We start from the raw sequence: 16,180 nt of genomic DNA on the forward strand, positions 1-16,180 counted from the left end.
TATTTTTTTTAATTCTCTTATATAATTTTTGACTTTGCTGCGGTAGGGAAGAACGGACATGGACTGTGAATTATTACTCCAAATAGTAACATGAAGGGCAAGGGGCCGCGGCACAACAATAGGTGGATCTAAGAATTAAAAATCAGTCCAAATGGGAATTGGGAATGGAGCTAATTAATGAGTGATGTGTTGAAATAAAGTAACATGCACGAATTGCACCACCCAATAAATAAATAAATATTATCCATTTTATTTTATTTTTATTTATCTTCTATAATAAAAATAAATATTATCTAGTTTGAAAATCAAAAAATAAGTATTCACTAATTTTTGAGATCCCACTAAATATGTTGTTGTTGTTACTTTGCAAAAAAATATGATGTAACAAGAAAATATGGACGATATGAGCGTGAATTCTATATATTTTACTGTTTGAACCGAAAAGAATAGGTTTGAGTATGCTCAATCAAGTTTTATTAATACTAAATGGTGAAGTGAGATTAGAAAGAGAAAATTAAAAAAAAGAAAAGAAATATTTATGCTGGGACATTATAAGAAGAGGTTAGGGGTTTGAGGCAAATTTGGAGTGAAGGTGATAAAGGCGTCACTGGTGAATGTAGAAGAGATAGAGGGGGAAAGGGAAGGAAGAGATGTAGTAGTGTAGTGAGTGAAATGAGACACAGTAGAGTACATATTCAAATGTCAAAATGGCGCTTCATTTAAGGTAACCATCCATTAAAGCTAAGTATTTCCTTTGTCCTTGTCATTCATTGTTTTCTTTTTGTTTGGACTGCCCTTTATACAACACATTATGATGATGATGATGGTGAGTTTTCCGCTCTTAGGTTTTGAGTTTGGATTGCCTAATTATATTCTTCGTTTCAAAGGTTTGTCTTTTTCAACTGTTCTTCACATCAAACCTATGCATTTTCGTAGTCTGCTAAACTGTGATAGAAAGGTAGCACCTAGGGTTGGAGAATAGGTACATAGGAATACATCTTGAATACTTATCAACAACTTCTTCAAGACAACGTCAACTACACACACCTCCAGTCTTGTGGGGCAGAGCTCACTTCATACTTACTATTTCACTAAAGTTAAATTAATAGTAATACAGATGATATATTATCTGGAATTTTGAGCAACAACCTGCTGCACTAAGATTTCTTGCCTGGCTGCCATTTAGGACTTATGTCAGCTTCAAAGATGTGAATTTGAATTAGAGGGCATGGACTATGGGCAGGGATTGAATGACATAGCCTTGAGTTATTTCAGCAAGTAAATTAGAAAAACTGAAAAGATCTGAAGCACAAGCTAAATGGGGAATATCTGTATGAGTTATTGTTGAATATCACTGAAGAAGCTTATGTAAGAAAAGTTCACTTCTTGTTAACTTTCAGAAGTTTGTAGTGTGTTAAATAATTTGTTTGATATCTTTTAAATTTTATGCACTGTTAATAACACCAAATCTCCTCATATACAATTCTTTTATTCCTTTTGTGCAGCATTAATGGTTTAAGAAGTGTACTCAGAGGATTTGTGTCTTGAAAGACAAGTTTCCTTTTATGAAATAATTGAGATTCGAATCTTGTTAGAGCAATGTATGTCAGTAGCTAGTAATGTGCCTCCTATTGTCCATCCCTTCCACTGCATATGTCTTGGGAAACTTTGGATAAACTTGTTCTAAGCAAAGTGTTTGATATTTGCATTTAGGTTCATGATAATCCTTTAAAGACGTAGCTAAGTAGTCTGGCATCCATATCTGTTACCATTGAGGTTGAAGTTATAGGGGGCTGTGGTCTAATTTGCTATGGATCAATCAAACGATCAGAACTGTATTCAGTTCGCTTCTGCTCAACAGTCAAATGCAGAATTTCGACCTGAACCTCAGGTTTTTACATTGGACCCTCCGGATCATCCACATCATAATTTAAAGGCTCCAAAGGATAATTGTTCCGAAGCTAAGCCTGTGCTTAATTTCTCTCTACAAACAGGAGAAGAGTTTGTACTTGAGTTCATGCGTGATCGTTTTAATCCCGGCAAAAATTATGTTCCCAGTACTTCGAGTGATCCTAGTTTTCCGCAAGGTTACTTGGAGCTAAAAGGCATCTTAGGCATCAGTCCTACTGTATGTGAGGGTGGTTCAGACACTTCCATGCTAGCGATGGTTGAAAAAGGTCCAAAAGAGTTTGAGAAACAAAACTCTTCCTTACATGATGACAAAAATTACAATGGGTCAGTGCTATCAGTGCAACAAGTATCATCAGATTACAATAGTTTTGGCTCTCTTATGTATACCTCATCTGGAACATGTGATGATTCAGTGGCAAAGCTTAAGGCAATGTGTAGCTTTGGTGGTAAAATATTACCTCGGCCTAGTGATGGGAAGCTCAGGTATGTTGGTGGGGAAACACGGGTTATCCGCATCAGGAAGGATATTACATGGAAAGTATTGTGGCAGAAAGCTGTGGCAGTATATGATCTAACTCATATTGTAAAATATCAACTACCTGGAGAGGATTTTGATGCTTTGGTTACTGTGTCTTGCGACGAGGATTTGCAGAATATGTTGGAGGAATGCAATGTCCTAGAAGATGGAGATACTTCAAAAAAACTTAGGATTTTCTTGTTTTCCATCTCTGACTTGGATGATGCTCATTCTAGTTTAACGAATTCAGATGCAGATTCTGAATTTCAGTATGTAGTGGCAATCAATGGCTTGGAAATGGGATCAAGAAATAGCTCAACTTTGCATTATCTAGGTTCTTGTGCGAACATCTTAGCCGAGTTGGATGGAAATAACATTGAGGACTCAAGTAGATCTGTTATGGGCTTTGTTGGTGCGAGTAACTTACCTTCAGCTGTTTTTGATGACTCATCATTGATCATTAAATCTACTAAGCCTAATGTCCCTAGCCCCTCCAGTGCTTATGACATTGATTTACGCATTCATTATGGCCAGATGGACAATTGTGATAATAGTAAGCAGCAGCAGTTCCAATTTGGTTTCAATTCTAATTCTCATTTCAAAAATAATATTGAAGGTCAAGGCTCCCAAACACAAGCAAAACAATATGGACCTGATATGTATAATAAAGCTTTTGTTCCTGAGTCTGTCACTTTAGCTGTTGATTCAGCAGATTTAAGCTTCTCTGATCCCGCTCCACCAACTCAGAGGGGTTTCTGTTCTATGCAAATTCCAAGAGGGCAGGTAGAGTTGCTCAGCAGGTTATCAAAGTCGGATGATTCACACAATTCACAGTTTCTTGTAACTCATTCACGTGCAGATTTTGCACAACCAGAAATTCTTAAAGAATCCATTGACAAAATGCAAAATCGGAACATGAATGAGCAGCTTGTTTCTACTGAAAATTCATTATGCTGTGGTCCTCAATCTGCGGCACATGATCTTGGAGTGCCTCTGAATTTGAAGCAGGTTATTCCAAATGCTGCAAATATGAAAAATGGTGTGCATGTGGATCAGGTTCCTGTAGCTAATCAGAAAACAGTGTGCATGGACAATAAGTATACAAATTTCTTAGTCAAGCTGACGGAGGATAGAGGCTCAAAGCCAAACCCACTGCCCCATGTGGATGCTGAGAATCACCATGAAGATGGGGGGGATATTCATCTGAAAATTCATCAGGGCGATGGGAATGACAATAACTCTCACGAGAAATCTCAGCCTTCAGATTGGACGGGGAATTACAGAGAGTGTGTTTTTCAAGGGGAACCATCTGTTGTGTTACCCAGGTCTGAGCAAGGAGATATCTTGATTGATATTAATGACCGGTTCCCTCGCGATATCCTATCTGATATATTTGCAAAAGCTATACTTTCTAATAGTTCATCCGATATTTCTCCATTGCAGCAGGATGGAGCTGGTATGAGTTTAAACATGCAAAATGAGGAGCCAAAGCACTGGTCATTTTTTCAAAAATTGGCAGGGGATGAATTTGTTAGGAAAGATATTTCGCTAATTGACCAAGATCACATTGCATTCTCGCCTGGTCTCCAAAAAGTTGATGAAGAGCCTCCTTCAACAATCAACTTGGATCCGCAAAGAAATAGTGGTGGGGATGGTCCCAAAGAGCTGCCTCATGCACTTGGTGATGTTGATAGTCAACTTCAATTAGGGTTTGGTGCAACCCAGACACAGGTTAGCGAGGACATCCATGATGATATTATGATGGATAAATCTAGGGTGTTAGACATTGATTCTGAGGTGTGTTTCTCTGCCAATATATTATTTAATAGAACCTCTCTTAGTGTATATTGCTTTCCTAAGAATTCTTCAATCCTTTATTCTCTTTAGGATGGGTTTAAAAATGTTGGACTGCCTCTAGGTCGTACACTTGCAGAAATTGACATCAACTCTCTGCAGGTAATCTTTCAAATTTTGCATTCTTGAATCTATATATGAGTGAGGCACATAAAGATACCTAATTTATGCGGCTCTTGCAACCTCTAGGTTGAATATTGTGATGAAATACTACCAACAGTTGTAAGTTTGGATCTAATTTCTTGTGCACCAGTCTGGTGTAATTTAAATGTTGCCAATTATGGATTCTGGGAAGGAAATAGATATGTTCCTGGAGTAAAAAGGCTGGGAGTTGCAAGATTTGGGGGCTTGTTAAGGGAGGAGAGGCAGGGGACGACTTACCTTTCCGTTCATTTGCATGCTATTACATTCAAGAAGGTGCAATTTAGGAAGAAACTAGATATTGTTATTGAAGTTAAAAGGCTGAGAAAGGAAATGAGTTTAGATATTGTTATTGCTAGGAGGAAAGTTTGGGTAGTCTGCAGCTGGAAGCTTTTCATGTGCTAGAGGAGAAGCTTTCAAATTCATTGAATTTTCAGTCCTTTCCTATTGCTCAGATATTGAATTGATACAGCTCTGAGATATCCTACCATCGCTTTACTGGCCTTCTTATTTCCCGCTTTCAAACATACCACTATAAACTGGGCAGACGAGTAGGTGTAGGATCTGCGATGCTATACATGCCATCAATTCATTTCCATGAAGTCTTTGCTTAAGAGGCCTAAGCTTCATTATTTGTACTATAGAAAAGGGGGGAGTGGACAAAGGAGTTCTAAATAGTCCTCATTTTCATGTGGCTTACTTGCAGATCATTAAGAATGAAGACCTTGAGGAACTGAAAGAACTTGGTTCAGGTACATTTGGCACAGTGTATCATGGAAAATGGAGGGGAACAGATGTTGCCATTAAGCGGATAAAGAAGAGTTGCTTCACTGGGCAATTATCGGAACTAGAGAGACTGGTAACCTTTCTTAACTACTATTGATCCAAGAGGGTCTCCCCTTCTTTCTCTTCATAGGTCGTACCTAAAGCATGTGTTGAACTCTATCAGATCAGCTACTTATATCTTCCCTCTTTCCAGGCCATAGAGTTCTGGAGAGAAGCTGAGATTTTGTCAAAGCTTCACCACCCAAATGTTGTGGCATTTTATGGTGTAGTCCAAGATGGACCAGGGGGTACACTAGCTACAGTGGCGGAGTACATGGCTGATGGTTCATTAAGACATGTTTTGATCCGCAAAGATAGGTAGAACCCCACTAGTATTAGCTCTTAGATGTTTTGCACGCATTCCAAACAAATAAATATCTGGATCATTAGTTTCTCCATGAACACGCAAATTAGTATTCATTCTCCTATTTTGAGCCTTGTTCCCCTGTTATGATATTATACTCACCTTTTGCAGGCATCTTGATCGTCGTAAACGACTCATAATAGCAATGGATGCGGCATTTGGTATGGAGTACTTGCATTCTAAGAATATTGTGCATTTTGATCTGAAATGTGACAATTTGCTGGTGAATTTGAAAGATCCATCGCGACCAATCTGCAAGGTCTAATCATGATATTATTAGTTTTTGATTACATGTTCTTAACTTTTTTAATTTTGTTTTCTAATGATATTGAGTTACCTATCCAAAAAAAATAATATTCGAGTTAAGGTTTCCTAATAAAGTATTTGCCAGCAACTGTAAAATCAGTATCTGATATTGTTGTGATGAACTTGTTAGGTAGGTGATTTTGGTTTGTCAAAGATAAAGCGGAACACCTTGGTTTCTGGTGGTGTGAGAGGAACGCTACCATGGATGGCTCCAGAGTTGCTAAATGGTAGCAGCAGCAAAGTTTCTGAAAAAGTAAGATGCCAATATCATGTTTCTCTATTTATCTCACCTTAGGAAACTGAGAATTTCAAGTCTGGCTGGAATGAACCAGGCATTTCTTTTTTAATCTCCCTATTTATGTGGCACACCTTCCCTTTTAGTCTATCCAACACCTTTCTATATTTAGAAACTATTGAATTTTGAAATTTCAATTTTACCCTTAGTGAGACATTTTATATCCACAAAAATGTCTTAAGGCTTTTTTTTAGACCACAAATTTCAAAAGCCTTCCGAGATAATTTTGGATGGAGTAGTATCTTTTATAATTCCGAGATACCCCTTATTACAAGGAAGATGCATATCTTTTTTAACTAATGGAGAAGCCTGCACAGATTACTATGTGATTTTGAGGACCGCTTAAGTTCAAAACTGTCTGTGCTGTACTATTGCACTTCTTGGTGAAAAAACAATCCCTCTGCAATTTCACAATTTTATTGCTTTATAAAATTAGTTCTGTTCTCCTGCATTGATTTTGATATTTTACATAAACAATAGAAAATGTTAAAGGCAATAACAGTTTGTCTTGCTTTAAGGATGGAAGTCATTTCCTCCTTAATTTCTCTTAAAATGACCGCACCCTTGTCCCCATTTCAATCCTTATGGACTTGATAATATCATAGGAAGTCAAAACAGTCTTTTCTGATGTTTTCTACCTTTTTGATGGATAAATAGTTGGAGAGTTGGGAGTTAGCATCTATACTTCCTACATTTAGGTACTTATCTGCTTGTGGGAACTTTGAATGATCTTCTTTTCTCTTGACTATTCAACAGGTTGACGTGTTTTCTTTTGGTATTGTCCTGTGGGAGATTCTCACTGGAGAGGAACCTTATGCCAATATGCATTATGGAGCTATTATAGGTCAGCTCTTTACTTTTCTATGTTGAAGTTTTAATTGCTGTCAAATTGGCATGTTATGAACTAGGATAGGTCTTGAACCAATTTGTATATTAGCGCAAAAACTTTTCGTTTTGGTTGCAAATCAGCTTGCTAAGTAGGAAGCTGGATCTTGACTATTATGAGCTGGGTTATAGTGCCTTGAACAAATTTGTATATCCGTCAGTCATCTCTCCGGCAACCATTTGTGCATAAGCTCCTGACTAGTTTAGGTATTGCCTCTAGCGATCGTTTTAGTGCTCCTATCTCTCCAGCAAGCAGCTCTACTTTTGCCCCAAATTAAACATTGAATGTCTTGTTGTTCTGCCAATTCAAGTTGTGCTAATAACGTCGGGTAGATTTACAAAACCATGTCTCTTTTTCATGATTAAGAATTCCTTTCGGTTTATAGTGCAAGAAACACATTTTCACTGTGCAGTTGTCAATGCCTTTCTCTGAGGAAAAAATTTCGAACTCTATTTTTCCTTTTGATGATTGTGCACTATTCCAGCAAGATCTTGGTGTCAACTTTTATGTTTTCATAATAAGCAAACTCAGGTTGGTTTCCCGCTTTGAATTTGAGGTGGCCTATTACAATATCAAGAGAATACATGTCTAGATTCTACTTGTTTAGATTTATTGTACTGAATAAGGAAAATCTTATGGAATAGAAGTTAGCACCTTGGAAAAGGCAGTACTTGTCATTTGTGGGAGTTTGACTTTAATAAATAATGTATGGGATGACAATTTCAAAAATTTGAATAATTTATGGGATGGTATTGAAACATATGTTATATCTCTAATTCCAGTCCCAACAAAGGTGGAGAAGAGATGAAACATGTTGAAGAGTGATTTCTTATGGGAAGAAAATTCTGGAAGGGGGAAAATACATTTAATTAAATGGTCCACTATTATGAAAGATGAAGAGAGAGGGGAATGGGAGTAAAGTATCTAAGACATAATAATAAAAGCTTATTGTGTATGTGGCTTTATGATGTTGACCCTTTGTGCTATTCACCAGTTCTATTCTTCTGTCAGTTTGCTATTTTGATCAGGTTAATCATTTTGATACATTCTACGTTTTACATAGTCTTGTTTGCAACTTATGTGCCCCGTTTGAACCTTTTGTATAAATTCAACAGTTGTATTCTTTTGTGGATCTGCTATTTTGATCAGGCTAGTCATTCTGATACATTCTTCCTCGTATGCAGGAGGTATTGTGAACAATACTCTGAGGCCAACAATTCCTAGCTACTGTGATTCAGAATGGAAGTGCTTGATGGAGCAATGCTGGGCCCCAAATCCTGCATCTAGGCCCTCTTTTACAGAAATTGCTAGCAGATTACGGTCATTGTCGTCTGCTTCCCAGAACAAAACTACCGGTGACAAGGCATCTAAATAATAGTTGTCTACCTTCCACTAGTTTATGTTTAATTAATTCATTTTGTTGAAGCAACCAGCATTATGCTCAGGCATTTATGTAAACAATTGCTCTATATATGAGGATCACTTTTGTATCAGGGAGAGCTACTTATATTTGCGTATCTTGTTCGGGGAAAGCAAGAAAATAAATCTTTTATTCATTCACAATACCCTTTTTGCATGCTAATCATTATGCATTTCACAATTGAAAAATTCACAGCCCATTTTGCACCTCTGTCCTTGGGATTCCACATAAAGTAGCATGACCAGCGAAGAAATAATGCTGCTTTTTAGAGTTCAGTGATCTTCTGCTACCGAGGAAGGGATTAGTGTGCAACATTCCATAACCTGGAAGGTCTATTATTATCAGAAAGCATCTTCTTTAAGTTTGGTGCCTAAATTTTTTAGGTCTTTGTGAAAGACGCTTCTTTCATGTGCTTTCAGAAATAAGTCAAAATTATGATTGGAAGGCATTGAGTAGTGGGGTCATGATCCTTTTTTGGTGTTCATACTAATTTATTACTGTAATCTGATAAAAATATTACTATAAAAACAATTAATTTTAATATTAAAAGTTAAATTATTGTGTGGTGAGGATCACGAGACGTGTGGCAGTTGATCACAACTACAGACCTGCCGGCTGCTTTTTTTCCCGAAGTAGTTAGTAATATATGCCCACACAGACACAGACAAAGACAAATAGAGAGAGGTCTTAGAGGAGAAAAGGCAGGATGATGGAGTCCGTGTCACCTTTCAAGTCAGACATACTCAAAGGGAAAGTAGCACTATTGACCGGAGGTGGCTCTGGTATCGGCCTTGAGATCTCCACTCAGTTCGGCAAACATGGTGCCTCCGTTGCCATCATGGGCCGCCGCAAGGCCGTCCTCGACTCCGCCGTCTCCTACCTTCAATCCTTTGGTATTCCGGTAACTACTTTTCCCCTTTCTTAATTATGCTCTATTCCTAATCCACAATTAATTCCTGCACGATCATTTTAATAATTACTATGTTCATCAAATGCACAAAACACACTGGATCGCCTTACCTATCACATGATTCAATCAAAAGTCATTTTGATTTACCCTAAACCTAAAGTGCCACTTGATCCACAGTTTCTCTTTTTTGAATATACCCTAAACTATCACAGATTCAGCTCACAACCTTTATTGGAATAAGAAAGGAAAACCTTAAATCAACTAGCAGAACAAAAAAATACAACCGTGACTATTCACCGACCTAACAACTTTGTTAAAGCTAAGTTAAGTTAACTAGAGCTAAGACAAGTAGATAGCCTTGACTAAACCATTGAGAACCTTCTCCCTAATGAAATGATATTCCATGTCAATGTGTTTGGTGCAATTATGGAAAACTGGATTAGCTGCAATCTGAATTGCAGACTTGCTATCACAGTATATACGCACAGGCAGGATCAAATCAACATTCAACTCCTTGAACAAACTAGTGAGCCACACCAATTTAGCCACAATAGAAGCCAAACTCATGTATTCTTCCTCAGCAGAACTTCTGGAAATGGAGGACTGCTTCTTAGATATCCAGGATACAAGAGAGTCCCCAAACTTGATGAGATCACCGATATTGGATTTTGTGGTGTTAGGACAAGTCCCCCAAGTCAGCATCACAGAAAGCTTGCGATGGATTAGAAGGGGTTTCAGAGAAAAAAAATACCCAAACCGGTAGCTTGTTTCACATACCTAACCACCTTATAAGCAGCATACATATGAGAAGACTTTGGGGTATGCATGAATTGACTCAAACACTGAACAACAAAGGCAATATGAGGCCTGTTGATGGTAAGATATAATAACCTTCCAATCAATCTCTGATAAACACTAGGATCTAGCAACAATGCTGATCAAATTCAGCAGTTGTCAGCTTGACGTTTAGTTCAATAGAAGCTCCCAAAGGTTTAGAATCATCCAATCCAGTGTCTGAAATAAGCTCAAATGCATACTTCCTCTGATGCATAAGAATGCCATCCTTGGTCCTAACATACTACAAACCAAGGAAATACCTCAATATTCAACAACAAAAAACCCCAGTAAAGTCCTAAATTGGGGGTCTGGAGAGAGTAGTGTGCATGCAGACCTTACCCTATCTTAAGGAAATACCTCAATGTTCCAAGGTCTTTAATCTTGTATGATGATGCAAAATATCTTTTTCCTGAATCAAAGAAGGATCATTGTCAACAATGAGTAAGTCATCCACATAGATTAAGATCACAACAATTTTATCTACCACCTTCTTAGTGAGAAGGGAATAATCCAGATGACTTTGAGAAACACCAGAAGCTATCAAGGCAGTGGTTAGTTTAATTTTCCATTATCTACCAACTAATTGGAAAGGAAATCTTGTTTTCCTAGCTAGAGGACATACATCATAGGGGCTAATGGTAAACTTGTTCTTTTGCTGAAAAATGGAAATTTTCCTAAGTAGTGGTGGGGTACATGCCCCAACTCCTGATGCCACAACTTTGCATCTATAGCTCCTGTTACATTCATAGACATTGTATTACCAAGTGATATCCGCTTCCATGAACTTAGCACATACAATTCATCCTCCTCTCTATCAATCTCCTTCACCTTCCAAATGACAAGACCCAGAAACATACAGAATTTTGGAAAAAAGGAGACACAACAATTCAAAACCTTTGTCAGTTTGAAGCAAACAATAGATTGAACTTTGAAAGCTGGCACTCAAAGGACGTTTTCAATTAAATCACCTCCTTCTAACTGACAATTCCCAACTTATGTAATCTCTGCAGAATCTCCATTAGGCAACTGAATTCCCTACTGACAAACCAATTTTTAATGCATCATCATCACTGACCATATGGTTGGCTGCCCCGGTATCTATAATCCATTTCAGATAAGTTAGAGCTAGCAAAGAAATTATCTGCCACATTAGCACTGGCTTCAGTCAAAGTAGGTTTGTTCAGCATTGACAATATCTTATTTTACTGATCTGGTGTGAACAAGGATCCAAAGGGCATGTGATTTCCCTGATTACCCGGTTGTCGATTCTCGAATTCAACACTGTTAAGGCCTCCAAAAGTCACTGCATTCACGTTTTCCCTTTGAAATCTGCAGGATAGCCTATCAATTTGTAACAATTCTCCTAAGGTGTCCTTTTGATTTACAAAAATCACAACACATCAATTTATAACAGGTTTCTCTTGTATGACCCTTCGTGCTAAAATAATCACAGTACAGGTTGTAGAAATTGTTGAAAGGTTCTTTCTGCTTTGGTGATGGTCCTCCTTTTGCAATAGAAAGTGCTGTAGGCTCAATATTTTCGCCCCTTCCATAGCCAACACCAGATGTCAATTTCTGTCTTTTATCTTGCACTATCATAGCAAATGCTTGGTTATTGATGGAGTGGGGGACATCATTAAGATTTGACTCCCTGCATGAGCTTATCCCTCATTCAAGCCCTTGAGGAACTGCAACAATCTCTGATTTTGCAAGTGTGTGACAAAATCCTTAGATTTGTCGCAACAAGCTGGTAAAAGTATTATAGAATCAACCTCATCTCATAGATCCTTCAGCTTTGGGTTGTAAATCGAAACAGAAGACACTCCCTGGACCAAGGTAACAGTCTCCTTGTGCAAGTGATACACTCTAGACAAGTTAACTTTGTTGAATCGCTCCTTCAAATTGTTCCAAACAGAACATGTATCAGTATGAAAAAGAACACCACGTAGAAATTCCTTTCTCACATTGCTAGTTATCCAAGAAATCATCATTGCATTGCATCTGTCCCACTGCTTCACCCGATCCTTCTCCACCATATCTCTGCTAATTAATCCATCGACAAAGCCTAATTTGTTTTTGCATTATAGAGCAAGCTTCATAGCTCGACTCCAATGCTGTAGTTCTCCCTTCTGATGAGCATAGTTCCAGTTTGAACAACTCCTGATGGTTGCAAATAAAACGGATTTTGTGGTCAATCGGAACACTCACCATTTTTCAACAAAAATGAAGAAATTAGTGAGATGCGAAGAAGAATTTCTTAATTCTCTAAGAATCTATCGGAGGAGGAATCCCTAAATTCTCTCAAGTCAGTAGCTCTGACACCATGTAAACTATCACAGATTCAGATCACAAGCTTAATTGGAAGAAGAAGAAATGAAAAGCTTTCCATTGCACTGAAACAACTAGCCGAGAAAATGAACCCAACGGTGACTATTCAATTCTAGTACTAACCGACCTAACAACTTAGTTAAACTAACAAACCAATAACTGCTTGGGTTAAGCTAAACTAACTAATAGCTAATTGACTGTGCTAGGTAATAGCTGTTCAGCTGGCATTATCCTTTTCATATACTATCCCTTTTTGGTTCGTTCTAAACATCATTTTATTTTTAGAAACCATTTTATAATGTTGACATATTCATGTTGTCCTTAACAACATTATAGGAATGTCATGGCATAGAACTATGGCTTCTTTTGGTGTGTTGCATATATTAAGCTTAAGTATCTATAGCTCATATTTCTCAACTCCATGAGTTCATGTACCATCAAACAACAGAGGGGGAGCTAGAGAGTACCACTTTTGTTTTCAACACTTCTCTGCTGCTTCACTTGTGATAATCTTGTCTAACCTTCCTTTTGTTTCCATTGCACATTGCTAGGCAATTGGCTTTCAGGGGGACGTCCGGAAGCAAGAAGATGCAAAAAGAGTTGTAGAGTTAACTGTCAAGCAATTTGGGAAGCTTGACATTCTTGTTAATGCTGCAGCTGGCAATTTCCTTGTGTCTCCTGAGGATTTGTCTCCTAATGGCTTCAGGACAGGTTTGTTTCATAAGGATTGTGAATAGATTATTCAGTTTCTTATGTTTTAACACTCAACTGAACCTTCTAAAACAAATCCCATTCAAGTAGGAAGGAGAGAAAAAACAGACATGATTTGATTACAACTATTTATTACATTCATAACAGATTTCTTAAGACCTTCACATAGTCACAGCCATTCTGAATTTTTAACCTTTGTGTTTTACGAGATATTCTGTTCTAGTGGGTAACTTGACTTAAAAATCATTAGAATCAACTCTATTAAATTCTAGCCATCTTCTTCAAGATGGCTAGTATCTATCTTGAAGGTGATTCAAGGTTCAAAGGCTGAGAAATTGGTTACAGAAATTGCCTTGTCATTAGTGAAAAATTCCTTTCAAAACCTTCTCTGTTGTCAGCTTGTCTTACTCTATTTTCCTAAAACAAGAGTAGAAGAGGAAAGTTTATTGTCTGTTTCTCCATTGATCTCTTGGGCTTATGGAAGCTTCTTGAGGAGGTACGGAATGGAGGTTGAGTGAGAGGAGTGCTTGTAGTAAAAGAGGATAGCAAGTCACTTTCCTCTATTTAATTTGAAGTGAGGGGAAGGCTTTCACAGATTGCATACTGATTCTTTTTGTATGCTCATGATGGCTTTTGCAGTACTAGATATTGATTCTGTTGGTACATTCACTATGTGCCATGAAGCACTTAACTATATCAAGAAAGGGGGACCTGGGAGGAGTTCGACGTCTGGTGGAATGATATTGAACATCAGTGCTACTTTGCATTACACAGCATCTTGGTATCAAATCCATGTAGCTGCTGCTAAGGTTTGGAACTTTTGCTTCAAGCATAGTTTGTGCATTTTTATTTTTTTATTTTTAATTCCCATTCACATCATCTCTCTGTACAGGCTGCTGTTGACGCGGTCACTAGAAATTTGGCTCTAGAGTGGGGCACAGACTATGATATTAGGGTCAATGGTATTGCACCAGGCCCTATAGGTGATACTGCTGGCATGCGTAAACTTGGACCGGAAGAGATAAGCAATAAGAGCAAAGAATACATGCCTCTGTACAAACTTGGGGAGAAATATGATATTGCCATGGCTGCTCTGTACCTTGCATCAGATGCTGGTTGGTACCTGATGCTTTTTAGACTTGCACTGAAGTATTACTCCTATGTGTTAATTTTAATTGTTCATATTGATATTTATGATCTGGATGAATTTTAAGATAGTAAATATAAATTGAGATAGATGCATCTTGGCATTAGTGACATGGTTCATATTAGGTGACAGACATTTTCCACCTCTATTCCCTGCTCTTGCCTCACCACCATGTGCACGTCCAAGTTCACTACTGATGTGACCAGTTAGTGTCAGTTTCTTGCTATGACCAGTTAGTGTCAGTTCTTGCTATCCACTTGTGCCATCTCTCTTCCTGTTCCATATACTGGGTTGAATTTGCAAATGAGGATTCGCTTTTCCACTCTTTTTCTCTGCACTGGATGTTCAGACTGACTTGACTCCGACTACCACTTCTATGTTCTTCCGGGAAATATGTGCTATCACTCAGTGTGGACCTAGTGTTTATGCATTGAGTCTGGACAAATCCACTGCTTTTGACTCCAATCTTGAGTAGTTTTTTAGTGGAAATCCATATTTGAATCAAATGCTTTGATCTTCGACCTTGAAATATGTATTTTAAATTCCATATTTAAACAAAACTGCTTTTAGCTCTGGTCTTGAATATGTGAGCAGAAGTTCATATCCGAATACATTGCTTTTAGAACCGACCTCGAATATGTATGTAAAAATTCGTTAGTATTGGTAATCGAAAGAACCTAACATGCTGCTTCAATAGAGCAATGATGAAGTTATGTCGGCTTCGAACCCGTTGTTATACATCCTGAACCAGCTCCTGCTTCCAACGAAAATGAGTTAGTGAGAGCAACCATTGCTTATCCTGTACTTAAAACAGGGTGTGCTCTCTTGTTGTTGGCTTCTGCAGAACTTGTTCAATGATCTTCTGTTTTTTTACTGTGAGATAAGAGTGTGCCATGCTTCTAAGTGCTTATCTTTTTCGCAAACCTGCTATTACTGCTATGCCTCCTCAATTTGTATTGGTTTTAAAATGTTATATACAGGGCAATTGAAGAAAGCTCATTGCATTACTGGAAAACATACTTTTTTTCCTGAAGAGTATCCATATTTCCCCAATTGTGCATTCATTTAGTGCAGCAATGTGGAACATCCACTCTACTTGCAGTTTTGGCTAAATCAAGACTTCAAATTAGAAACTCATAAATTGTTTCTTGCTTGTAGTAATCTCCTTTTTTCTTGTTTATTGTATATAGGCAAATACATCAACGGAACCATAATGCCTGTTGATGGAGGACTCTGGCTTAGCAGACCTCGACATCTACCTAAAGATGCAGTTAAAGAGCTCTCTCGAACAGTCGAGAAGAAATCAAGAAATGCACCAGTAGGAGTTCCTCCCAGCAAGCTTTGAGTTTATCAACTATACTTATATAAGGCATTGTGGTTAAACAGCACATGGAAGCAATTACAGTGCAGTCGCAGCAAGGAACTCGTTGAAAAACTCTACTATTATTTCTGGCTAATGCTCATTGACATACAATTAAATACATATACTAGACAATTGGAAACGAGCTTGTTAGCAGATTAAGCAATTGGAAGAGACCCAGTGCATACTATCTTCTTCTTTTTTCTTTTTTTCTGCGTACCAGTCAATAAAGACAGATACCCGACAGGTGCCGGGCACATTTAAGGAAGAAGATTTCCTAGAGGTGTTTCCTTTCATGTCCGGGCTAGTCTGCTGCGGTTGGAGAAAGGGAATACAGAACCATGGTTATGTCAGTTATTAATTTAAAG

The 16,180-nt window shown here is 37.9% G+C and overlaps 2 protein-coding genes across 3 annotated transcripts; both read left to right on the forward strand.

The window, feature by feature from the left end:
* The first annotated feature begins 403 nt into the window (after positions 1–403).
* Positions 404–8,589, forward strand: LOC129891655 (uncharacterized). 2 transcript variants are annotated; one of them, XM_055967089.1, is made up of 9 exons: positions 404–724; positions 1,506–4,225; positions 4,316–4,384; positions 5,130–5,282; positions 5,403–5,566; positions 5,724–5,871; positions 6,049–6,171; positions 6,970–7,057; positions 8,284–8,589. In XM_055967089.1, the coding sequence occupies exons 2-9, from the start codon at positions 1,811–1,813 to the stop codon at positions 8,472–8,474; spliced, it is 3,351 nt and encodes a 1,116-aa protein (XP_055823064.1). In that variant the 5' UTR covers positions 404–724; positions 1,506–1,810; the 3' UTR covers positions 8,475–8,589. The 2 variants fall into 2 exon arrangements, with proteins under 2 accessions (XP_055823064.1, XP_055823063.1); XM_055967088.1 differs by having other exon boundaries at positions 405–724; positions 1,714–4,225.
* A 505-nt stretch (positions 8,590–9,094) lies between these two features.
* On the forward strand, positions 9,095–16,002 carry LOC129891657 (peroxisomal 2,4-dienoyl-CoA reductase [(3E)-enoyl-CoA-producing]). The gene is made up of 5 exons (XM_055967092.1): positions 9,095–9,420; positions 13,146–13,305; positions 13,945–14,114; positions 14,198–14,420; positions 15,643–16,002. Exons 1-5 carry the CDS (start codon positions 9,226–9,228, stop codon positions 15,795–15,797), a joined length of 903 nt encoding a protein of 300 aa, XP_055823067.1. The 5' UTR covers positions 9,095–9,225; the 3' UTR covers positions 15,798–16,002.
* The last annotated feature ends 178 nt before the right edge of the window (positions 16,003–16,180 follow it).

Source organism: Solanum dulcamara, chromosome 6 (assembly GCF_947179165.1).
Source record: "Solanum dulcamara chromosome 6, daSolDulc1.2, whole genome shotgun sequence".
Lineage (NCBI taxonomy): Eukaryota > Viridiplantae > Streptophyta > Magnoliopsida > Solanales > Solanaceae > Solanum > Solanum dulcamara.